Source organism: Pleurodeles waltl, chromosome 12 (genome assembly GCF_031143425.1).
Source record: "Pleurodeles waltl isolate 20211129_DDA chromosome 12, aPleWal1.hap1.20221129, whole genome shotgun sequence".
In the NCBI taxonomy this organism is placed as follows: Eukaryota; Metazoa; Chordata; class Amphibia; order Caudata; family Salamandridae; genus Pleurodeles; species Pleurodeles waltl.
In genome coordinates, this window is record NC_090451.1 from 223,330,925 (window position 1) to 223,358,037 (window position 27,113).

The window sequence follows — 27,113 nt, forward strand, 5'->3', positions numbered from 1 at the left end:
GACCCTTTGTCAAGAAGTTCTGCGTCTCTGGACATGGCTGGAACAGCAGGGCATAACCCTGGTGGTTCAACACCTGGCAGGTTCTCTGAAATCCAGGGCGGACAAACTCAGCTGTCAATACCTAGTGGATCACAAATGGTATCTCCATCCGGAGGTAACACAAGGACTCTTTCAGCAGTGGGGAGAGCCTTGGTTAGATCTGTTCGCTTCCGCAGAGAACATGCAATGTTATGAGAATTGCGTGTTGGAGTATCCTAGGCGGCAATCGCTCAGCGACGCTTTGCGCCGCGAGTGGAGCTCAGGCCTCCTGTACACTTTTCTGCCCATACCACTTTTGCCCAGAGCTCTCAAGAAGACCAAGAAAAACCAGGCCCAAGTCATCCTAATGGCTCTGGATTAGGCATGGAGAGTCTGATATCCCAAGCTTCTGAAAATGAGCATCAATCCTCAGATCAGTTTGCCCTTCTGTCGCAGTAGCAGGGGAGGGGTCTCCACCCGGACCTGTCAACTCTGCGCCTTCATGCATGGAGATTGAGTAGTGGCAGTTAATGGCTTTTGGCCTTCTTCCTGAAGTCTGTAAAGTTATTTTGGCAGCCAGGCATCCCTCCACTAAAATGGTATACGCCTTCCATTGGAAATGCTTTGTATAGTATTGTATAGTAAGTTCTATTGATCGTCTTTCTGCTTCTCTTTCTGATATCCTTCTCTTTATACTTTCCCTTGCCCAGCAGGGTTCTGCCTTGGGTACTCTCAAGGACTATCTTTCTGCCTTATCGGCATTCCTTCGGCTGCCTGGCCAGCCTTCACTTTTCAAATACCACATTGTACATAGATTCCTCAAAGGTCTTGTATATATGTTTCCCCCTACGCCGTTTGTTATACCCCAATGGGACTTAAATCTGGTCCTCCCATTTCTTGTGTGCTCCCTTCGAGCCCTTACACAATTGTCCCCTCCAGCTTCTCACCTTCAGGACAGCCTTCTTTGTGGCAATAACATCTGCCAGGAGGGTGAGTGAGATGCAAGCTCTGTTATCAAAGCCACTGTATCTCACTATCTATTCAGAACGCATGCCTCTTTCCTTGCCAAGATGGTGACCCCATTTCATCTGGATCAGAACATCACCCTGCCCTGAAGAGAAGCGACTCCACCAACTGGACCCAAAAAGAGCGTTGTCGTTCTACCTTGGCTGCACAAAAGAGTTTGGGGTGGTTGACCAACTCTTTGTGGGGTACGTTGGAGCAAAGAAGGGTCAGGCAGTGCAGAAGCGAACCATTTTGCGCTGAGTCGTTCTCTGCATCAAGATCTGCCACGCATTGCCCCTGGTAGAATGAGCACTCAAGCCCTCAGGAGGCTGCTTTTTGGCAAAAGCTTCTACCACTGCGCTAGCTCGGGCGTTCCAGTCCTGGATATTTGGCAGACGGCAACAGGAGCATCGTTGCACACATTTGCAAAACATTACTGCCTGGACTATCAGGTACGGAGAGACAGACACTTTGCCCGTTCAGTTCTACAGTACTTTTTTTTTTTTACTGTAGTAGAGGTATCTGCAGGCCACTGCCAGGTGGTTATTGCTTGAGTATCTAATCAAAGGTAAGGAATCTGCAGTTTGAAGTCTCTATCAGATGAACAAGTTACTTACCTTCGGTAACGCATTATCTGGTAGAAACTCTATCTTACTACAAATTCCTTACACCCACCCATGCCTCCCCGCTCTGCAGATATTTCTAGTAGGGTTAGGGTTTATCCCTTTCAGGGCCCTAGTTTTGCACAGACAAACTGTTGGTTCTATCCATGACTCTGCGCTTCTGGTGTGGAATTCTGTGGGTAAAAGAACTGACGTACGCGTGCTGGGGTGGTGCCTTTATGGGTGACCATGACGTGTAAGACGGCTCCAGAGATGCTGACAATGCCACACGGAGCCGAATGATGCTCGTGGATCCGAACAACGCCACCCGACGGCGTGCGCAGTGTATTGCTCAGCAAACAAATTCTGGATTCGAAGCTGGCGCCAGGGAATTCAAAGGTAAGGAATCTACAGCAAGATAGAGCCTCTACCAGATAATGCGTTACCGAAGGTAGGTAACTTGTTCTTTAGGTCGACCCCATGTGTGGTAGCATGTTGACACTAGTAATGTGGTGTACCCACCCACTGTATTGTATGGAATAGCTAGTGTTTTCCTCCCTCCTCATTTGCACAGTCATCTCCATGCAGAACCTGGAATTACTGAGCATAAACAAAGTAATACATGTGAAACCATGAGAACGATACAACATTGTAAACCCCAACAAGGTCTTCCCCTCCCTGCCACCTTGCTTGGTAAGTTGTAACTCACCCACCACCCCAACTTTCAGAGCACCTGTCGCCCCAAATACAATGAAAAAAACATTAAGGGTTGACTGTCTCCACCTTGATATATCAGGCCGCTTTAACCCCCTATGACAAGTCCCTTATTACTGTAGAATCATTTTACCACGTCTGAGAGGCAGATGGTTAAAAGGGCAAGGGTTCTCTGATCACAGGATACAGTTCAGTCTCTCTCCACCCTTTCTGTGTCCAAATCTAGCGTTGCCATATTCTCATGTCTTGACTGGGACCCTCCCACCCCCCTCGCCAGTAAGTCTTGCACCCATCTCAGCAGCTGCTATAGATTGTTGCATTTGTGAATCTACACCATCTTCTGTGGACTGACTCGGAGGGCGCCCCTTTCTTTGACTCCCTGGGGTAGCACTGTTTGGGCATTCACCAGCCCTCAATCCATTCCCACGCCTCTGCCAGTGTAGTAAAGTACCACGATTTCCCCTCTGCCACCACCCGCACCTTCACCAGAAACAGCATCATGCAGGAGTGGAGCACCTTCTCCACCTCTTTGATCTACAGTGTTGTCACTGCAGCTGCAGCATGAAGTCCGGGAAGAAGCTTATTGTAGAGTTCTCATATAGCAGGTCGCGTCCCAGTCCCAATGATTGCAAATTCTGGCTATGATGGTCCACAGAGGGGCCCCCAGGCACGGTGGCGGCACATGTGCACTATGTGCCCTCTCAATGGAAAATAATTTTGAGAGGCACTTGGGCCAGAGGGTGTTGAGAATCAAATCCGCGAGAAAGATATCAGCACTGGACCCTCACCACTCTAATGTTGGTGCGTCTCCCTCTGCTCTCCTTGTCCACGATCCTGGCTGCCATGAGTCTATGCTGCTTCATGAGGCACTGAACCTGCTGCTCCAGGCGCTTGGTAGTGGACTTCAGCTCGTTGATATGCATCTCAGCCATTGCCACTTTTTCAGAGATTTTCTTGAAGTCGGCCCTCAGGAATGTGACATCTATATTGAATTTTCAATTTTAGGTTTGAGCGTGCTCTTGAGAACACAGATGTCTGCCATTGTGGCACTCAAGGAGCGCTCTTTCCCTCCCGGTTTCTCTGTACTTCTGTCCTCAACCTCAGGGGGAGGTCAAGGTGTGGCATACTTATCCATTTTATTTGATTGCGCTGTTGCCAGACTGTTAGGTTTCACCATCGTGCCACTCCCCAGAGGGGGCGGGGAGGTGAACCTGCGACAGCGCAGATGGGGGCGCCCCAGCCCTCCACTCAACCCTTGCATCCAAGGTCTCTGCTGTGTCACAAGATCGCAACCAATAAGTTTGTGTTTATTTACACCTGTTCAAGGGCACCCCTCTCTCAGGGGAGCCTCACCTTCTCTCCTTTAACTGATGGGTACTGTCGATGCTTTCATAGGTGACCCCTCCTTCTGTCTCATTGCACACTACAGTCTAGTGAAAAAGAGGGTCAGGAAGGAAGGGGTGTTCCCCACACCACTACAGGCACCCGTGAGAGCCCGCACTCCCTGTCAGGCTCCCACGTCCCCTCCCAGAGACAGGGTCCTGGGACTCAGCACCTGCAGCAAGCAGCTGAGCGTGCGGGCAGCAACCCCCGCCCCCAGAGTCCAGACAGACATGGCTCTGCTCTGCAGGATGTGCTTCCTGGCCCATGTGTTAGGCCCCAAAGCGAAGGCGGCAGATCGGACTGCCTCGATCAACCCAATGGGTGGGCCTGCCGTGCTTTGCACAGACCCTTGCTAGTCTAACCTGCTGCATCTCTTTTCTTGCGCCTGTGGCCGGGCGGGCCCCCGTCCAGCTGCAATGCATTGTGTCTCACCATCTAGGCCAACAGGGGGCTCTGCCTGCCCTCATCTCTGGTCAGTCTGGCCTCCGCCCCCAGCCACCCTCGCCATCCTGTCCTCTGTGCCTTGCAGGCGGGGGGGAGGGAGGCACTGCACCAACTTCCGACGTGGGGAGGGGGCTGACAAGCACCACTACACCCCTGCTGCAGGATTAGTTCCACCAAAATCTCTGCAGTCCTGCAGTGTTCACCCTGGAGCTCGACCTGTGGCGTCAGTCGGCCTTCCCATCTTATACGCTGCAGCACCCACCAGCACCGTCTTTAATTTCTTTGCACCCACGGGACTCCAGGACCCTCACAGTCCCTGGTGCACAGTTTCATCGCAGATGTGGGCAAATTCACGGACGGATGGTTGGGGCAAGGGTGTGGCAGTTGCGGGGCTGTCTCAAATTGCAGCCATCTTGACTGGCGCCTAGCCACGCCCCCAGGAATCGATTTCTTAATCAGTATTCCCACTCCTCCTGAGTCAGTCGTGGAGCCTGCATAAGCCAGGAGTTTGAAGCCAACCCTGTCCAGTGCTTTACATGTTGCGCCTCAGAGGTGTGTCTCTTGCAGGAGCACTAGATCAAAGGAGTGTTTCCGAAGGTATTGTAGGACAACTGTGCGCATTATTTTGTTTCCTAAATCATTTACATTCCAGGACCACACCAGTAGGTTATGTGGTGTTTGCATTATCAGTGTCTGGGGTAGCACAGGGAAGAAAGAATCAGCCCTGCCACATGTCGCTAGTAATGAGCCTCGTCCCATGTCTCCTCACCCCTCTGCCCTGCAATGTGAGTCTAAAACCACCCACCTTCCCCATCTAGCAGATAGCCTGTCGCCCAAATAGCACAAACATTAGTGGGTGTGGCATCGCCATCAAGCCAAAACTTTAAGAATATAGAGTATTGCCTTTGAAATCCCCACTTGCGTTGCAACTGGCAAGTATCCTGCAGCCTGTAGGAAGGGGAAAGGGACCTCATATCTCGACCCTCCCCCCACTCCCGGCCACAACCCAGCAGGTGGTGGCCCCTTTCCTCTGCACTCCCCACCCCTCCAACCAACCCCACACCTCCTCCAGTGTCATGAAGAACCAGGTCTTTCCCTCTGCTATCACTTTGTTTTGTCAGGTATAACATTATGTATTTGAGTTCGTTCCACAGAGCGTTCGCATTGGTTTCGAAACACCTGTGCTTTCTCTGCACCTGTAGAGTGAAATCAGGAAATATGCGGATTATATCATTTTCCGCTTTGATATCTCCTAGCATACGTGTCACTTGCAGGATTGCGTCCTAATCTCTATAATTAAATATTAGCGCTATTATTGTTCTTGAAGGAACCCCCGGGCATGGTAGGGGAACTGGGGCTCGATGTGCGCATTCTACTGTGAAGGAGTGAGAGAGTCTGTTTGGGCGAATAGTATTGCTAAGTCTTCCACGTATAGTTCAACATTTAGACCTTCTATAACTCCAGGTACTCCCACTACACTTAGATTATTCTGCTTCGCTCCCCCTCCTGGTCCTCAATTTTGTTGTGCCATTGCCATGTTTTGCTTTGTTAGGACCTGAACATGTTCCTCTAAGCACTTGGTAGCAGACTGGAGCCCCGCAATTTGTGTTTCTGCTACTGCCAGTTTATTGCTCACTTTACGTAGATCTGCCCTTATCAAATTTGATTCTACTGTTACGTTATCTACTTTGGGCTCCAGAGAATCTTTAACACTTTGTATTGTGGCCATAATGTCTCGTAGGGAGGACTCGGCTTGCTGGAGGTGGGGGGGGGGGGGGGATGGGGGGTAGCTGGCTGGTTGACATTTGAGTGGCCAACATTGACACTGGGTACTTATCCATGCTATTGGCTTGGGATGGGCAGGATCCTCGGTTCCTGACCATCACCCCAGGAAGTCGCCTCCACCTCAGCCCCAAGGTCCATCAGAGTTGCCTTGCTGTCCGTGGATTCAGTTCTTTCCTCAGGCCCCAACCCGTGGCAGATAGCTGCCTAAAAATAAGAGTGGCGGGCCCACGATAGGCATCAGTATGTGGTGCAGTAACTGACCAGGGGAGTCCTCTGGACCTGCTGGACCTTGGGGCGCACTCTTTTTGCCTTAGATGTTGGGCACACTCGCCCTCAGGTTCTGGGAAATGAAGGAGGGATGAAAGGGGGAAGAGATCCTGCCGTTGTTAGGTTGCACTCAGAGTAGGCAGGGTCTTGTTCCTGTCTCCCCGCTCACCTCACACATCTGGACCATCACTTTCACTTTTCTGGGCCCTTCACAGGCCCCTATTAGGCAGCTGATATGTCAATATCTCCAATGCAATGCGGGGATCTCTTCACACCCATGCGTGTTTCAGCAGATCGCTCTCAACCCGGCCGCTCTGAATCTTGTTGGACCCAGCTCGCTGTCAAAGATGGCTTGGGAGAGACCGTCCCCTGGGGAGTGCCCCTTCCCCCTCTGCTGGAGCCCTTTTGCTCCAGAAGACAAGCCACATAAGGCCTCACCGCTGCACAGCCCACCCCACCCACTGTCGGGCCCAGACACAGCAAAAACAACAAGTGATGGACGGAATGCTGAACATTGTCAAACACTCACCCTCAGTCATAGATCTGGGTTTAATCCATCGTTCTTTTGCTCACCATGCCACCCCAGTTTGGACCCAGCCATATGCAAATCAGTCTTGACCCTGTTCCTCATGGGAACAGTCCAGACCGAACTGCCAAGCCAGGTCCTCACTGGACCGGAAACAAGCATCCTGGGACCGGTTTCAGGGTTTCACCCCTCATCAGCCAGGCTAGCTTGAATCCAGTGGCATGGGAAGCACGGGACCCACGTCTGGGCATACCCTTCCTTCTTAGGGCGACAAAGCAAAAACAACAAGTGATGGACGGAATGCTGAACATTGTCAAACACTCACCCTCAGTCATAGATCTGGGTTTAATCCATTGTTCTTTTGCTCACCATGCCACCCCAGTTTGGACCCAGCCAATCTCACTCCAACAAGGGGGCCCACCTTGTGAAATGCAGCTCCTGCAGTACTTTTTGGTGCTGTCCTCTTAATAGCCGCCATATCTCGGGTCCACAGGGTCTAGTGTCGTACACTGTTGAGTGCCTCCCTGCTCTCGCATTCCGGGGCTCCAGCACCTTCCAACCGCGGGACTAAGAGTGCTGGTATTTCTACCAGGTGGCAGACGGGTCAGGAGGGATATCCAGTTCCAATGGAAGGATAATGTAACAGATAGTTGGGGATTTTATTTGGTGATGGCTGGAGAGCCGCGCTAGTGTGCGGCCGTCTCTGGTGATGGCTGGCCAAGCCCCCAACTCTCCCCCGTTCTACTATTTGGAATGGGGGCACCCCTTGCAGGCCCAGCGCCATACTTCGCGGACTCCCTCTCACCCAATGCTAGCCAAACTCTTGCACTTCAACAACCATGATGCGATCCTTTGGAATGCCAGACATGCAGTCCCCTTGCGAGGGGAGGACAAGGTTGTCCTGCTCTTCCATGACTACACCTGTGCTTTTCAGCGCCAGCGTTCCTGATTTCTCAAAGTCAAGAAGCAATTGCGCCTACTGGGAGTGCACTTATCTTTGCTATTCCTGGCCAGACTCAAGATAATGGGGATGGCTCTACCACTTTTTTCACGACCCCCAGGAAACATGCGATTGGGCTGACCGACATCACGGTAAAATGGCCCTTGCACAAGTCAAAGCCACGTCAGCCCCATCTAATTCCTGAGGGCGACACTGGGGAAGACCTAAAATAAGGTCTACACCCTGATCCGCGCTGACCTCTTCGCCCAATCTCGAACAGATACTAGCCGACCGCAGACGCGCCCTCCAGGCAGCGGCTGACCTGGAACTTTCACCAGTAGCCTGGATGATGAAAAAGGACCACATATCTTTTGCCTCCGATGAAGGCACTATCTCATCTCAAGATTCACAGAGTGACTCACAGCCCTACCCCACCCCCACTGGTGACCCAGCGGACACTTTGATTTAGCCTTCATGTCCCTTTTGGCCTCACTCAACTGATTAACTTACTGAATGCCCACAGATCATATGCTTTCTTCCTAAGGTAAACACATCAAAATACAATATACATCATACAACCAACACCATATAGCACATGGCACACCCCTTTAAGGGATTCCCCCACCCCTTCCCTCTGTGCTCCCCTGGCCTGAGCTCCCTTGGACAGTGAGTTGCAGAGACAGGGACACTGGGCAGCCGCTGTCCAACCTCATGCCCTTTCCCATTGGAGGGCTTGGCTAGGCACATTTGCATACAGCCTAGACATCACAACGACAACCCTGCCCTTTTTATTGGTCACCTCCACACGATTCGCTAGACTAAGAAACAAATGTTTCATTTGGACGTGCCACCCATTGTGGCACTCTTCATGTATTTGGTTCTTTTTGCCCCCTTCTTGTTGTTATGACTTCTTTCATACTTTTTCCCTTGTTCACTCACACGCTCCCACCCAGCGGCTCCAACTGCAGCAACTAGGCAGGCCCCACTTAAAGCGCCTAGTCGCTGACACCCAGCAGCGATTATTCTCCTTCCACACTCTGACACACTCTTCCATACCTGTGACTCGCCTAACTAATGTTAGATTCCTCAAATTAAATATTCGATCAATGCACACTGCTAGGAAGAGAAACATTGTATACTCCTACAATAAGCATTAGCAGTCTCAAATCCTCTTACTGCAGGAAACCCACATAACAAACCCACATAACAGTCTTGGAATTGGGCCGATTGCTCAGGCTATGGCAGGAACAAATTTATGCCACAACCTACTCTACATATGCCAGAGGCACTCCAATATGGATTTGCCCCGGTGTTCCATTACAGAAGTTAGGTTTCACCGTTGACAGAGAGGATTGCTATGTCCTCCTTGAGGGCCGCCATAACAGCCAACTTATACTCATAGGCAGCATTTATGCACCCCGCACTGACCAAGGACCCTTCTGGGACTCCCGCTCCACAACACTCGCCCATAAGACCCATCTGCCATGGGTTTTGGGGGGTGACTACAGTTGTATGCTCGACTTCGCCCTGGATAGCTCCCCCTCTCCCCACAGACACAAGGGAACCTTGTTGGCAGATTCCTATGCTTCCCCCAAGTTATTACCCCTCCTCCAGCACTCTGACTACCTCGGGCGTGTAATCTCAGACCTTGACGTACACATAATGGGCATTCATCGGACTACGCCACCCTGCCGGTCCCCACGTTGAAACTTCTAAAGGACTGCAATGTTTCAACATGAACTAAACAACCACATTAGACACAACTTCTCTGAAGGACAGCTCCCACTAAGATGCTTGAATGAGATGCAATTCAAAGCTGTAACCAATGGGCCACGCATCCAATAAATTGTGGCGGTCTTTTGCATCCAGGAGAAGGGCTTTAAACAGGCCAAACAAAAGCTAGCCGGCCTGAGTAAAGAAACAGATGACCACCCAGAGCTCACCCTGACTAGCCGAGGTGAAGACTGCCTATGCAGCGCTCTTGGAGGACCTGAGGTCCTACAATTTTAAGGTGTATGCTTTCAGGGTACACAGAGATGGCGATGAGGCAGGCATGCTCCTAGCCTGGCTTGTTCAGCAGGACTCTGCAGCCCTTCCAATTACTGAAATGGTGGGTCTCAAGGGCTCACACACAAGCAGACATCCTACAGGCCTTTACTGACTAATCTTCCTCTGTATATGAAGCTCCAACAGCTCTTCCGATGACCTCTCCGGGCCTTCCTTACACGTGTACCCCTCCCGTCCGTTCCGGTCTCCACCAGACTCTTCATTGACCATCACCAACACTGATTTTAAGCACGCGATTTGAGACCTTGCCCACAATAAAACACCGGGCTTCGATAGTCTGCCACTAGAAATTTATAGCACCTTTTCATCCCTGCTCGCACACAACCTTGCAGAACTGTACGAAGTAGAACTACACGCCGGTGAACTTGCCCACACGCTATAGCAATCCTTACTAATCTCTATCCCTGAACCGGGCCGGAGGCGGACCTGTCTGGCCTCATACAGGCCCATAGCTATCCTAGGCAAAGACTACAAGATTTTGTGTAAAATCCTAGCTGACAGGTATGCCTAAATTGTTCCCAGCCTTGTCCAAACAGACCAAAACAACTTTGTGCCAGGGCTCAACACATCACAAAATATCCACCACCTTTTTCACATACACGACGAGGTTCAGGGTCACCACCGCTAGCCTTATACTTGATCTGGGAAAGGCTTTTGTCATTCTGACATGGCCATAATCTCTTTGAGGTCCCCACCTGTATGGGAGTCGGGCCCGAACTGCTAGTATACACCCAACTGCTTTACACCAACCCAATCTCTCAAGTTCGACTGGGCTGCCTTATCTCCGCTCCCTTCCCTGTAGGCTGTGGCACAAGGAAGAGGTGCCCACTCTCCCCCCTATTGTTTGCCCTTGCTCACCATATGACTGCGCACAGAGGGATGAGGGTGGGGCATTCCACTCACAGACTGAGTGCATGTGGTGTCCCTGTATGCACACAACTTCACTTTTATACTTTCATGACGTGAACATGGACCGCACCATGCTTCGACACACCTTGGTGGACTTTGCTTCCTCCGTGGGCTAATTGGTCGAAATCAGCTGTATATCCACTGTGCCCAGGCCAACGACTCTGTGAGCTGAGTTTAGGTTACACTCATCTCCACTAGCACCCACAAGCAGCCCGATATCTGGGAATCCATCTAGATCACACCCCTGCTGGCCTCTTTGACGGAAATTATCGAAGAGATTCGACAGGGATCAGGGCCCAAGTATACTTTTGGCAGACCTCACACTGGCACCCATCAGCAAGATAGCTCTGGCAAAAATGATTCTCCTGCCCTGCCTTCTCTATTATTTCATAAAACCTCCCACTAATACCACCACACTCCTTTTTTGTGTAACTTGACACTCTCTTATCTGCACTTATCTGGAACACCGGCTGAGGTGCCCTTCCTAAATTTCAACTGCTGACGGAACGGGAAGGTCAGAGGGCTCTTTTCTTTGAAGCCTACTCCCTGGCAGAGCAACTCCAATGGCTATCCCGCTGGACTGCGGGCCGCTACCTAGGGGAATCCACCAATGCACAGGGACCCATCCCGATTTCAGCACTGCAGAGCCTCCTTCTGCCGAAGCCACAACCTTCCTACACATGGCCATTAAAGTAACAGTAGCCAGAATGTGCATTGCCCGAGTGCACCACTTGTCCGGCACCACCCCGTTATACACCCAGATGCTCCCTCTAATCGGGGTGCCCCATCAATTTGGTTTTTACACCACCAGACGCGTAAGGACGTGGACTGCCAACTCAATGCACACAGTGGGCAACCTATTCCAGGATGGACTTCTCCTTCCGTTCACACAGCTGGCTAAGGAAACTAGTCTTCTGCCTGGGCAATTCCTCCTCCACAGGTAACTTGTTCACACATGCCAAAAACTTTGGGACATAACAGAGGGGGAACCTCCTACACACCCGGTACTCCAGTCCATCAACCTAATGGGAACTGGCCGCCATCTAATTGCATGTATCTACAGAGCAATACACTAGCTCATGCACTTCCCACCTCCCCCCCATCCTCCCAGACACTTCGACACAAATGGGAGGGTGATTTTGGAAGGGTGCTGTGAGATAAGGAGCAGGATACAGCGTTCCAATTCCCTAAGCTTGTGTTCCAAAACTCCTGCTTTAAAAACATACAGTTCTTTATCCTTCACAGGGCATGCCTCACACACTGCCACTCGGTGCACTCCACGCTGCAAACTGTTACAGAGCTCACAGATCTTGACACATGGGAGTTCAGCTACTTGGGCATTTTCAAGTACACAAAGCGGTGGAAAGTGCAAGCCTGCTTCGCATCTTTGGCGCTTTTCCTCACAAAGCGAACCCTGACACTGCATTGGCACTCCCTGTGGCCCCTCACATAACTGCCTGGCATGGAGCTGTGTGCAAGTGGGGTGCAGCAGAAGAAGATGCCCTCATATTTGAGGAGGTGCACCGCCTGCAAAGGCGCCTGATATCCCACCTCTCCTCCCAATGGGACCTGTTGCTTGTACTCATCGAACAGGAGGTGAATGATACTGCCCCCATCTCATAACTCCAAGCATCTAACAGGCTGCTTCACTTCATCATAAGACATTGCAGCCGAAAATACTGCAACACTATCTTACACCCTGCACAAGCATAGCAACCCAACCAACTGCCTTCCCTACTTGCCGCACTACTACCACAACCTTATACACAAGACCGCTCACCGCACATCACCTCACCCATCCCCGGTCCCAGTTCCTTTTATCCCTTTTCTGTTCTCCAACTATCATGTCAGGATGCAAAATGCTCACCAATAATGTGATAAATGCCAAAGATTTCACAGACTCCTTCAGCAAGATGCTGTTGCGCCTACTTACCACTTTTGAAGTTATTTCCTGAACCAGTCTGTATGGTTTTGTTTTACTGATTTCTCATTCTGTAGTCTCTTTTCCTCTGCTTGTAAGTCATATTCCAAAGCTTACTTTAAATATTTGAAAAAAATAAATGGATGTCGGGAGGGCTTTCATATACTACATTAACAGGAACAGGCATTTCTGTAAATTGGGCAAGCTCTTTGTACTTTACAAAGATTCCAAAATGATATACCAACTCCAAGGCAAGCACAGCTAGACCAGTAGTCAAGTGTATTCAAACCTGCTATCTTAAAGGAAAAAGGGTTCATACCATGCCTCCCGGGTACAATCCAATCATACGAAAGGAGTCACTATGGTGCTTCTAGGTAATATCCTGCTTACATATATTTGCCAGGCAGCCACTTGGTCATCACCAAACACGTTTATGGAGACCTATTGTGTGAACTTCCTAGGCTGTCAGCAAGCCATGGTCTGCCAGATGGTTTAAGGACTTTGTTCCAGACACTTGCATCACCCAAGCCACCACTTTGAAACAGAAGACTTTACAGTCTATGCTAAGCATATGTATCTACAGCCACACATTGTATGAATGGAAAATGCTACTTGTCCTGTAAACATCTGTTTGTAATGTGTACTGCTGTAGATTCATAATCACCAGCTCTCCTCCCGAAAGCCTGTTTCTTTTGCAGATTGCTTGATTTCCTCCTTTCACTACACAGTACACATCACAACCTTGTTTACATGCTCGCTCCATATATATTGTCACCCACTGTGTGAAAATCTTATATAGTCAGAACCCGTTCACCAATGTGCCCTAAGAGAAGTTTCTCCCCATCTTATGACACAAAAGACTTATTCAAACAAAAACAACTTGCAAGCGTCCAAGCCCAAATAGAGATGACAAGTTATGGTAATCATGTGAATCTACAACACTACACACTCTGAACAGATGCTTCCGGTTTAACTATTATTTTCCTTCCCTATTGTGAAGGATGTTTTAAGCACATCAAATCTAAAATAAAGTGATGATTGGCTTACAAAATAAGGAATCCCCCACCTCATTTGTAAGATGACTAAATGCACAGGGCATGTTTAGGGCAGCAACACAGAGAAATGACAATATCTACACAGTACATTACAAGTTGTGCTAAGGTTCATTTTCAAATGTACACGTTGACCATGTTGTGCTGTGGAATTTCTTTATTGTACACCCCACTAACAGACATTCAATGTGAGGCATAACACTATATGACAAAAGCAACTGCAGACAATGGCGCATAACGTTTTTGGAAAAGCCTATGTGGCTGTATGACCAGTTTCACCTGGAGATGGCAAATTAATTCCAACAGCACAGTAAGAAGAAGCCTTCTATCTCTTATAGCTGAGTGGACTGTAAGAAAAAGGAAGTCTTGGCACCTGTTGGTTCTGTGTAATAATTGGTTGTAAGCTAGTCAGAAAGTACCTTTGCTAGGCTTAAGTTCGTTCAGTTAGAGGCAAAAGAGTGTCTTCAATGCTCTTTCGAGGAGTGCCTGTAACTTAAATGTTCAATGGCATGTGTGGCTGCAAATACAAACGCTTTGCATAAGTCCGCCATCTAGTGTTAAGCTCGGAGTGTTGCAAGTTGTTTTTGTTCGAGTAATCTTTTCAAGTCACGAGATCAAGTGACTTCTCCTCTCGGTGATACTGTGCATGGGCATAATCAGGGGTGTGGAATTTATTAAAATATCTACTTGTCCAGGGGACAGGTTGCTTCTCAAATCTACTTGTCCTGTAAAAAGATCTACTTGTCCCTTTGGTGCCATGTAGTGTGGCGACAAATTATGGCAGCAATCTCATTATGTAAGAGCTCTGATAATAGCCTCTCTGATTATGCCAGGGCTACCACCATAGTAGGGCTTGAATACTTGCAGTTTCAATCCCTCCTGTAGCAATTTCCTTATTTTGCCACCTTTCTGCAGATCTGTATACTGGGGCTGGAGGAAGCAGTAAGCAATAGTTCCAGGGCTGGAATGCCTTTGAGTCTGCAAACCTACTAACCTGCATGTTTTAAAGATTTTCACCAGCTTCTCTCTAATATTTTCCCATAATAAGAAAGGTTGGACATTTACTCCTGACAATGGCAGAATTAGAACTTCTTCCAGGGTTGGGAAGAAAGTGGCTGGAGGGAAAATGAACTTGCAAATGCTCAATAGATTTTCACATGAGCAAATCTACACATCGTATTTACCCAATGCTAAAATACAGTTCACAAATATTTTATTGGGGTACGACATATACCATGGGTGCATTTTTGTGACTTTCTTTAAGAATTTGGGGCCCGATGTAGGTAGGTTCAGATTTGCGACCCGCAAATTGCGAGTCGCAAATCCGAATGTAGGATGGTGTCCCTAACACCATCTGTGATTCGCAAGGGCTTCGCAAATGCCCACCTCATGAATAATCATGAGGTGGGTCGCAATTTGCGACCCCCTTGCGAATGGCGGCCCTCACAGGGATGGTGGCCAGCTGGAGACAGCAGACCACCATGTCTCTGACTGCTTTTCAATAAAGCAGTTTTTGTTTTTTTGTAATGCAGCCTGTTTTCCTTAAAGGAAAACGAGATGCATTAGAAAAACGAAAGCAGAGCAGGCAGTGGTCCGCAGGACCACTGCCTACTCTGAAAAAATGTTTACAGTGACATTCACAATGGGGAAGGGGACCCATGGGGACCCCTTCCCTTTTGCGAAAGTGTTAGCACCCATTTGAAATGGGTGCAAACTGCGATTGGTTTGCGCCCGCGTTCGCGGTCACAAAACAATCCTACATTGCACTGCGAATCACAATTTGGAAGGGAACACCCCTTCCTAATTGCGAGTCGCAAACCCGTTTTGCGATTCAGTAACCAGGTTACCGAATCGCAAAACTGGGTTTGTGCATCGCGATGTCCTTTTTGCACGTCGCAAACAGCAAAAGTCTCTGTTTGCGACATGCAAAAAGCTACCTACATGTGGGTCTTGGTCCCTAATTAGGTCTGGTGTTAACAAAGACATTTTGTGTTTATTAAATTTCTATTTCTCTCTTTCGGCTGGCTTTACTGTGAGCGATCGCATTCTGCTCTTCCACAAGAATCATATTGGCGCACAAAGTAGTTTTGTTCAGTGTCAGGAACTACAGTGGCAATCAGTGACGTAACGAAACTGGAGGGTGCCCCTTTGCAAAGAACATGGAGGAGCCCCCTCTCCAGACTCACTCAGGGCAGGTGCTGTGCTGAAGGGGCCCCCTGGAGGGCGTCTGCAGGGCCTTTGTTATGCCACTGGTGGCAGCGTGTGCTTTTAGAGTTCAAAAACTTTTTGTTTTTTTTTTGCCAGTGTTTGTTACAATGTTGAGGGCCTGGTAGCTCCCACAACAATAAAGTGTTACAAAAGCCATGTCAAAACAAGACACGCATTGCTGAAACTAAAAGACTTATAATAATATGTCAGATCAGTTGGCTTTGTCAGTGTTTGTTTATTTTCATGCTTCCCATAATCGTGTTGAAAATGGTTACACTGATTTTTCATTAGAAATATTTTTGGGAAATACTAGTATGCATCAACACATTTTACTAAATGACACTTCATTTGCATCTAATCAGAGAGCATTCTGGGAGCATTATAATTAGCCTCATAGCCTAAACTTTTCAAACATGTGTATACACGTTTTTTTTTTTTGGTACTGGAACCAACGTCAGTAGTGAAGTGTGACCTTAAAACATTTATTTACAGCACTCACCCTAATAATGAAGGCTTTCAACTAATGAACCTTAAATACAAGTTCGAACAGCATTATCTTTGGAAACACATTACCTCAACTGCAGAGAGTTCCACTCTCTATAAACAGGCAGCCAAAGGGTTTGTGCTGCAGAGGGTTGGGCCCACTTGTCCCAAGGACAAAGTAAACATAAAAACTTGTTGCCCTTGACCCCAAACAAGATGTCCCGGGCGTCGGGCGATAGGAATTCCACATCCCTGGGCATAGAGTCCTTTGTTGGAGTGTTTTGTCTCCGCCACCTGGTTTGGACGTGTCTTCCTCTCTCTCCAGTATTCCTCGGCTCGGTCTGTTTCAAACTCTTCTTATTGTATTTCAGTCGCATTTTCACAATCTAACATACTCGTAGTGAAGTTCTATGTCGGGGAGCCAGCGCTGACTCGGGCCTACAGTCCAAGTGGTGTCAGGATATGCAGGGTTGATGGAACAGACTCCATTTCAGTTTTGCCCTCAATACCATTCGAAATTCACACACACCTACGAACACCTGGTGTGTAACTTGTGCTTGTCCACAGATCAAAAAGAAGAAAACTGCAACACCTGTAGGTATTTCGATCCAAAAAAGACCCTCCGGGACCAAAAAGCTCATCAATTGGAAATGGCGCCAAAGACACCAGATGACACTCCTGATATTTTCATTAGGAGGCCTTCTCCATAGAAGATTCAGAGTCAGATGCTGAATCTGACATCAAAAGTCAGCCTCTCACCTCAGCGCAACCCCTGAGTACATCAGTCCCGACTTCCCTTATAAAGACTCCAAAGAAGCCCCAATAACAGGTCGTCGTCGACCACTGCCTTCGGGCAATGGTCGGATCTGAAAGTAAAATTTTGATGCCTCGCCTTCCGGCTCAGTACTAAGTTGTCTTCAGCATCGACCTCCGGCAGCATCTCACACACTCAGGATCGAGTCGCCCCTTCGGTCTGAGTTTCGGCTCCGAGTAAGAAGCCGTTCACATACGCTTCAGAGCAGACAACTTCCAGCCGACACAATGTTTCCGTTCCAAAAACTTCAAAACTGAAGATTCGGTCCTCCAGAGACTCCACCCATTTCTCAGAAACAGCTTCACCAGTGGGGCCAATCCTCGAAATGATGGACTCATCAGCACCAGCTCCACATCCAAAAGGGAACAGGAAGAATAATTGCTTCTCCCCCGTCCCAATAAAGAGGAGACTCACTTTTCAAAAGACCTTGAACACTGCTCCTCCTCCTAAAAAGGTCTCCAAGGACAGGGAGCCAGTTCAACCTCAGCCTTCTCCACCTCATTGTCCTGTACTCCCTCCTACTCCTCCACACTCTCTTCCACCTATTGTTGAGCCACAGTTTTCTCCGCAAGGTTCACCACCACCTCAGGGAAATGATTTAGGGGACATTAAACAAGATCTTGACCCATGGTAGTCATACAATCCAGATCCCTTATTACCTAATGACCCCGATTTATACCCTGCACTCCCTTCACCTCCTGAGGATACAACTTCTATCACCAGGTCATTGCATGGGCAGCTGCATATCACAACATACAAATGCACACTGACCCTATTGAACAGGATTTTCTCTTTGATACACTGTCTACCTCCCATTAAGAAAGTCAGTTTTAAGCCTATGTTACCAGGTATGCTTAGGCATGCCACAGACTTTTTTAAAGAACCTATTAGGTCAAGAGTTGTTATCCCAAGGGTCAATAAAAAATATAAGGCGGCACCTACAGACCCTATATTTATTAGACCACAAATACCTCCTGACTCTATAGTTGTTAGCACAGCACGGAAACGTGTTAGCAGCCAATCAACGGGAGATGCTTCTTCCCCTAATAAAGAGAGCAGAAAACTAGATTCAGCAGGGAAAAGAGTGGCTTCACAAGCTGCCAGTCATTGGTGTATCACAAATTTGCAGGCGCTTTTGCCACATTACGATAGGGCCCACTGGGATGAGATGGAGGCTCTTCTCCAGTACCTCCCAGAGGAGCATTGCAAAAGGGGACAGGAAATAGTTTCTAAAGGCCAAACTATTTCAAATAACTATTAGTTGTGCCACTGATGCAGCTGATACAGCAGCATGTGGTGTTAATACCAGTATTATTATTAGAAGGCATGCTTGGCTTAGATGTTCAGACTTCATGTCAGAAATTCAGCAGGCAGTTCTCAACATGCCTATTGACAGGGAACACTTGTTTGGTCAAGAGGTTGACACCATCATGGAAAAGCTGAAAAAGGATTCTGAAACAGCAAAGGCTATGAGGGCCCTACTCACCACAAACGAGTAAGTTTCATTGCCTACAAGTCAGGGGAGGCTTCAAATCATCATCTACTGAGACTTCCACCTCCCAAACCAAGCAAGGCACCCATTACCATAATAGAGGTTCCTTCAGAGGTACAAATAATAAAGGTAAAGGAAAGGCATCTACCTCTAGAGGGTCTGCGTCTAACACACGCCAGTGACTACTTACACCTTTCGCCAGCTCACACCTCTCCAGTAGAGGGAGGACTACTGTATTTTTATCCACAATGGTGCAATATCACCACAGATCAGTGGGTTCTGTCAATTATCCAACGTGGTTTCTGCCTAGAACTCATCTCCACTCCAGCAAATATTCCCCCTCGCACTCACAAACTTTCAAATGCCCATCTTACTTTTTTTTTTAAAAAGAGGTACAATCTCTTCTCCTCAAAGGGGCTGTGGAGCCAGTTCCCCTCTCACAACAAGGGTTAGGAGTATATTCCCTATACTTCCTTCAACCCAAGAAAAATGGGTCACTAAGACCGATTCTAGATCTCAGGACACTCAATCTATACGTTCTCTCAGAGCATTTCCATATAGTTACTCTCCAAGATATCATTCCCCTGTTACAGCAAGGCGACTTCATGACCGCTTTAGATCTGAAAGACACTTACTTTCAAATTCCCGTTCATCCAGCACACCGCAAATACCTCAGATTTGTCATTGCGGGGAAACTTTATCAATTTAAAGTTTTACCATTTGGGTCATGAATGCTCCCAGGGTCTTCACAGAATGTCTAGGGGTATTTGCAGCATATCTCAGAATACAACACATCCTTGTCTGCCCCTGCTTGGATGACTGGCTCATCAAAGCCAGTACCATCCAACAATGTAAGTGTCACACTCAGCACACAGTAGACCTTCTCCACGCCTTTGGATTCACACTCAAAATCCTCAAATCCACCTCTACAGAAACAACCCTATCTGGGGGCAGTTCTCAATACTCAGTCAGTGTTGGCACATCCAAGCCCAGCTCAAATTCAGACTTTTCTCTCCATTCTACACGAAAACCACAAACAGTGAGCACAATGATGCAGTTACTAGGGATGATGGCGTCCTGCATTGCCATTGTTCCCCATGCCAGGCTACACATGTGTCCCTTACAGCAGTGTCTATCTCATCAGTGGTCTCAGTCACAGGGTCATCTCCAAGATATGTCTGTAGTCCTGCACAAGAAACTCCCCATCAGGCCGGACCTTCAAGAGCAAGGTCAAATCAGACATCCAGACCCCAAAACACTTGCGATGTGGCTCCTGAATTCATAGAGTTTGGTTATTTATATCTTCTCTCAGAATGTATTGGAATTCTTAGAGAGGCATGTAAACCTACAACTAGACAGTGTTACGATGCAAAATGGAAAGGTTTTGTCTCCTACTGTCAACCTACACACTAAACCCACTCAAAGCCTCAGTTCAAGACAATGTTATCTCCTACATTTACAAAAGATAAACCTGGCATACTCATCTATTACACATCATTTAGCAGCTATAGCTGCTCACCTCCAAAATAGACAACATATCTCTTTATTCTGGATTACAGTTATCATAGTCTTCATGGAATGCCTCAAAATAGTCATTCCATCCAGGGTTCCCCGAGTCCCATCATGGAATCTTAATGTTGTACTTACTAGGCTCATGGGTCCACCTTTTGAGCCTATGCACTCCTGTGCTTTGCAATTTCTTTAATGGAAGGTAGCCTTTTAGTAGCTATCGCTTCTCTAAGACTTAAGTGAAATACAGCCTTTAACTTTAGAAGAGCCATTCTTCCAGTTACACAAAGATAGGGTAGTTCTTAAGAGAAAACCTAAATTCCTTCCAAAAGTAGCTTCACCATTTCACATAAATCAGTCGAGTTACCTGTCTTTTTTTCCACAGCCAGACCAAGTTGCAGAGAGAGCCCTTCACACACTAGATGTTGAAAGTGCTCTTATGTATTACATTGATAGGACTAAAACTTTAGGAAATCTAAACAGTTTTTTGCAGCATTTTCTATGCCTCATAAAGGCAATCCAATTTCAAAAACTGTCATAGCCAGATGGATAGTCAAGTGTATTCAGACTTGCTATCTTAAAGCCAAAAGGCAGTTACCTAATACTCCCAGAGCACATTCCACAAGAAAAAGGGGAGCTTCTATGGCTTTTTAGGCAACATTCCAATAGCATACATTTGTAAAGCTGCTACTTGGTCTACATCATATACATTTACTAAACACTATTGTGCAGATGTTTTAGAACGGCAACAAGCTAATGTTGGCCAAGTGGTGCTCAGGACACTTTTTCAAGCTACTGCAACTCCTACAGGATAGCCACTGGTTACTTGGAGGGGACTGCTTTACAGTCTGTGCAAAGCATGTGTAACTACAGCCACACATGCCATTGAACAGAAAATATTACTTACCTAGTAGACATCTGTTCGTGGCATGTAGTGCTGTAGATGCACATGCACCCTCCCTCCTCCCTGAAAGCCTTTGGTTGTTGTAGTGACATTGTTATATAAATATTGTATAGATGTATATGCACTGCATGGACATCTCTTTTACTTATTCTCTATATATACTCCTTACCTCACCACCTGCCGGGAAAACAATCTAACAAAGGACTCGATGCCCATGTGCAGTATCACCGAGAGGAGGAGTCACTCAATCTCGTGGCTTGAGATGATTCTTCGAACAAAAACAACTTGCAACACTCCGAGCCCAACACCAAATGGCTGACTTATGCAAAGCATGTGAATCTACAGCACTACATGCCATGAACAGATGTTGACTGGGTAAGTAACATTTTTCTTTTGAAGCTATGGGTGTGTTAGGATCATCTTTCACAGGTTTATCAACCACTTACGTCTTGATGATGTCAGAACAGCAATAAAAGTGGGCCATTTTCATCTGAAGCATCTGGCTAGCTCAAGGAGACCAAAGGCTTATGATTCTGTGAAAAAGGTCTAGTGCTGTAGAAGAGAATGTTAAATGTAGTTACAGTTCTTCTTTGCTTGTATTTTAATTAAATTCATACTCCGTCATCCATGTCCTTCTCAGTGTCACTCCGAAATGGCTCAGATTGTGTGCAATCCTAAACAAATCTTAACAAAGAAATAAAACCTTTGCTCTTTAATGATGTAAAACACTATTGAATACACTAACACCCATGCAGTATGTTGCCTTTGAAAACCTAGCATGTTTGAATCAATTAAAGGTAACAGTGCTTTAAGATCCATGGTTACAGGTAAAAACATTTTCATGGCTGTTGTGTCTTAATCTGCTATATTTGAAATAAGCAGTATGCCTTTTTAACAGTCTTAAATGTGTGAAAGGAAATGTATTCATATCTGGCCTGTTAAACCTTTTAATCAGTAGTATAAAATGTATATGCCTGGCATTTTCCAACAAATATATTTTAAGTACTGTACATTACTCAGATGATTTAATAGATTTTTGTTTCTTTTTCAGACTACGAATGTTGTTGGGCCACCTCCGAAACAACTTACGAACATGCCTACCAGTGGGTCATTCTCATCTTCTGTCTCTCTTCTTGATGGGGAAAAAACTCCTATTCAAACAAAAGGATACAATCCGGAGACCATGAGTCCTCTCCAAACGCAAGACATCCCTCATTCAGTCCAATTCCGTTCAGTCCCTGTCCCCAGTCAAAACACTGAATCATTGCTGCAGCCGACTGTACAATTTCCAAGAAGAGACACACAGTCTGATGTTCTACAAACCGATTCAGGAGTAGTTAATTTGACACAAATGGCTGAACTGTCCCAGCAGCAACAGGCGTTTGGAGAGCAAGCACAGACATTACATCAACAAATGTCTTCCAATATGTTCTCTCCAGCAAATGTTGTGAACCATTTACAGAACACTATACAACAGATGCAGACAGGCAGTTTCCCTTCTAGCCCAGTCACTACTAGCAGTGCAAATGTGGACTTGGTTCAGCAGGTCCTGGAGGCCCAGCAGAAACTCTCGGCTGTGTTGTTTTCTGGACCGGGTAGTGGTGAAAGCACAAAGACAGTGTCGGAGCAAATGAATCCGGAGATTTTTCAGCGGGTCAATCAAATTCAGAGCACTGTCGGTTCAGGGATGTTTTCTTCACCTGATACTTCAACCCATTCCAGACCGGATAGCTTGCCTGGAAGGTCTGAAAATGTTATTTCACAAACTGAGAGCGCCTTATCTAACCAGCAGCAAGCCATGGACACTTCATCTTCACTAGTGATGGGAATGCAACAAAGTATCCATCAGACCACGGGCCCAATGCAGTCAGATCTGTTTGCAGCATCTGGCTCAACAACTGGAAGCATTCAGCAGTCCCCAGTGTATGGGTCCAGCTCCCACATCATGAGTGGACTGGCTCCTAGTGAAGACTTGCACATGCAGTGTGACTTGTTTTCTCCCTCAGTTTCTGGGAATGAAAGCAATGGGGCAGCTCAACAGGATGCATCTACCACCAGCTCAAATATTTTTCAATCTTCTAATTCTGCAGATGGTGATGAGTCTCCTGGCAAGACAAAACAGATGCAAAGTAATATATTTCAGGCCGCCATAGTTCAGATGCAACACAGCGGCGAAAGCCAACCTCCGGTCAGCATTTTCTCATCTCCAGAGATGATGGCTGTTCAGACTAGTGGAACTCAGCAGCAGGCAGGAAGCATTTTTCAGCAGTCTGGTGAAATGGTGACACTTCAGTCTGGAAACTTCATTCAGCAAACTTCAAATATTTCCCAAAGTCCACTTTTTCACCCTTCAAAATCTATTGGCGATGCTCAGAATATGTCCCAGGAAAATCAAGGATCCATATTCCACAACCCTAATACTATAGAGCAGCATCAGAATTCAGTCTCCTCGCCAGACCAGATGCAGTCCCCACTTTTCCATTCTCCAAATACAATGACTGTGCTACAAGGGACATCAACTTCACCGGATCATCAGTCTGCACACTTATTCATTTCCCAAAATTCACTGAACTCTCTGCCAAATAATGGCACATCTCAAGATAAAAATGTCTCATTCTTTACCAACCAGAATTCTCACAATCCACACCAAGTCGCTACAAATGCAGAACAGAGTACTTTCCAGCAGCAGTCACAAATGTCACATATGCAGGGTACCCCTCTTTCCCAGGAGCAGCAGCCACAACAGAACATGTTTCAGTCCCAGCACCAGTCCCAAAAGAGTTTGTTTCAACCCCAGCAGCAAACCCAGCAGGGCATGTTTCAGTCTCCACAGCAGTCACAGGAAGACATATTTCAGGTCCGTCAGCAACCCCAGCAAGACATGTTCCAGTCCCATCAGCAACCCCAGCAAGATGTGTTCCAGTCCCACCAACAACCTCAGCAAGACGTTTTTCAATCCCATCAGCAATCTCAACAAGACGTGTTTCACTCCCAGCAGCAACCCTCTCTAGAAGTATTTCAGTCTCAACAACACCCCCCACAAGATATGTTTCAGGCCCATCAGTCACCCCAGCAAGACATGTTACAGTCCCAGCAGCAGCTCCCACAAGAATTATTTCAGTCCCAGCCGCAGCCACAACAGGATATGTTTCAGTCTCCGTCGCAGCCACAACAGGATATGTTTCAGTCTCAGTCGCAGCCACAACAGGATTTGTTTCAGTCTCCGTCGCAGCCACAACAGGATTTGTTTCAGTCCCAGTCACAACCACAACAGGATCTATTTCAGACCCAGCAGCAGCTACAGCAAGATATGTTTCAGTCTCAGCATGAGTCGCAACAGGAATTATTTCAGTCACAGATGTCAATGAGCACAAACCAGCAAGGGTCAATGTTTCAGTCCCAGCATTCAATTGTTGGTATTCCAAACACGTCTGTATCACAAGAACAGCAACAAGGAATTGTATTCAGCAATCAAAATACAATGTCTTCTCAGGAACAACAGCAGAACATGCTTTACACCACCAGTCAAAGTCTAATGTCAAATCAGGAGCAACAGAATCAGACTGTTTTTCACTCTCAAAACAGGCCATCTATGAACCAGGAGGAGCAGCCGATGCAGTTTGAAGGTCAGAGTTCATGTTCTTCACTTCAGAATTCTGCCTCATCACAATCTGAGCAGCAGCAGTCATCAATATTTCACAACGCCCAACAGATTCAAATAGTCCAAGGGACTCCAAACTCCCAAGAACAGCAAGTAACACTGTTCATCACTTCAGCTTCAATGTCTGCTCTTCAAAATAGCATTAATCAGCAAGAGATACAACAGTCATCTTTATTCACTTCTGCAAACAACCTTGGAGGGATTCAAGTAAGCACATCTGCCTCACAACAACAGGCTTCTCTGTTCCACAGCACAGCAGGTGGAGCGCTAAACCAGCTGCAAAACTCTCCTCCTTCATCACAGCAGACTTCAGGACTGTTCCTTTTTGGAATCCAGAACAGTAAGTACCAGTTTTAAAGGTGTTTGTTTAAATACATAGGTAAATATTTTTAATTTTGCAATACAAATGTTACAATTATTTCTGATAGCGTTTGTGAAGTATCCTGACACTGACGGTCAATATTGTATGCATGTTTATGATAGATCAGAATCTAGACACAGTAACTTCAAGAAAAAAAACATTAATTGTACACCAAGTTAACTTAGAAAAATTAAACTATGTAAAAAAGTAATGGATGGAATGCTTGAAGTAATCTCAGCCACAGGTAATTACTCTGGCCACATCCCAGTCCATTGTTATTTTACACACCATGCCACCTCATTGTACCCAGCCTTATGCAAGTCAGTCTTGACCCTGTTACAGTGGAAACTGTCCCTCCCAAACTACTAGGACAGGTCCTCCCTGAACCCAGTGACAAAACAAAACTTGAGGGGACCCTCCTGCAAGGTACATGGAAGGCACCTCCGTCCAGGCCCGGACTCGGAACCCATAGCAGCCCTAGCAAAGTTTGTGAGTCCAGCCCCATAGGATGCATAGCCAGCAAGCCTGGCCACTATACGAGGCTTGGGGGTTTTCTCTCTAAGAAAATCTGGGAGAAATGGCAAAAGAGGGACATTCTACAACATATTTTCCATTATATATTCAATTTAGTTTTAAAGCATAGTAAATGATGATCTTGCCAGTGCACTAGGTCATGGCAATCTTTATAGGCATCACCAACTAACAGTGACTCTCATTTCTCTCTGTAATCTCTCTCTCACATGCATTTCATTTGTTTTATAGAACCTCTCTTACCAGCAGACACACATACAGAGACAATGAATCATACGTGTGTAAATCGGTATATAAAAAATGTTTCATAAGACAAAGGGGACTGACTACAAGGCGTCTGATTCATGTTATCCATAATGGTAGTATTTTTTAAGAGTGCTTGGTCTGGGGAAGCATAAACTCAGGATTCACAACGTAACACAGTAGTTATGGTTGACTTAACTAATAAAAATGTATTTCTACCTAAACAAACCCTCTTTAGCAAAATTCTGATAATCAAATACTGGGAAAAACACATAACTTTCTAATCTGTACCATGCTGTTTGTTTGCAGCTCTTTGATGGTTGTTCATAGCTCACTGTGCTAGATTATGATTGTAACTTATGACTGCACAGTAACGGATCTCTGTGACAACAGCAGTATCCCACTGAGCATTGCACATAAATTACTGTTCTGTGATATGCATAGTACACGTTCTCTGCAGCAGGCATAGTAAGCCTCTGCGCTACATAGATGATTCAAAACTGCCACTACACAAAACTCTGATCCCTCTGCAGCAGGTAGATTACTCATCAGAGTTATCTTTGCTCCTTTATTGTTGCCTGAAAACTGCTGGAAATATAAGGGAGTCAGCAGCGCTTTTAAAACTGCTCCACTGCTACAAAACAGACCCCGAATAAGAAGACGCCACCCTTCCAGCCTCCTGGGAAAACACTGGGTATGCTCAGGGCAGGGGCCCACTGCTCGTGAACAGTGCCGGCTGTGCTCAGAGGGCTTCCTAGAGCTTGCCCTCTGCACCACGGAGGCTAATTTTACGCCACAGCAAGATCTGGAACACCAGCCACAGTAAGGCTTCATTTTTTTTTTCTATCAAAGGCTTTTTCCGTTTAAGGAGAACAAAGCACAGGGAGTATTCCAGAAAAGATCCTTTTAATATAATGCTGGAGGGCATACTTGCATTTTCAGGAGGTCTACTGTTAACAAACATGATAATTTGTAGTACGTTTCTGGCTGAAAGATGTTAATGTTACAGTTAAAAAAAAAAATCAGACATGTTCCACTCACTATTAGTAAAGTAAGTGGGCTTATGATTCTTATGCAGTACGCGCAGTCTTCAAGTTTGGCAAAGAGTGTAGTTCAAACTTCTAAAAAAAATTAAAAAAATCTCCTTAGCCCTGCATAAAAATGAGTTATAAAGGTCAAGTAATTTTCTGATAAGAATATTGGAAAAATCGAAAAATTCACAGAAAAGCCATCTGTTCCACAGGGTTTAAATTTCCAGGCTGACCAGCTGTAAC

The 27,113-nt window shown here is 46.6% G+C and overlaps 1 protein-coding gene across 6 annotated transcripts in view; it reads left to right on the forward strand.

Annotated features, from left to right (window-relative positions):
* Window positions 1-27,113, forward strand: part of NFAT5 (nuclear factor of activated T cells 5) — a 643,105-nt gene that overhangs the window by 564,200 nt on the left and 51,792 nt on the right. For all 6 annotated transcript variants that reach the window (XM_069216876.1, XM_069216877.1, XM_069216880.1 and 3 more), the window contains one exon: window positions 22,095-25,044. In XM_069216876.1, the coding sequence (XP_069072977.1) occupies window positions 22,095-25,044 (2,950 nt within the window). The remainder of the gene's footprint in view (window positions 1-22,094; window positions 25,045-27,113) is intronic.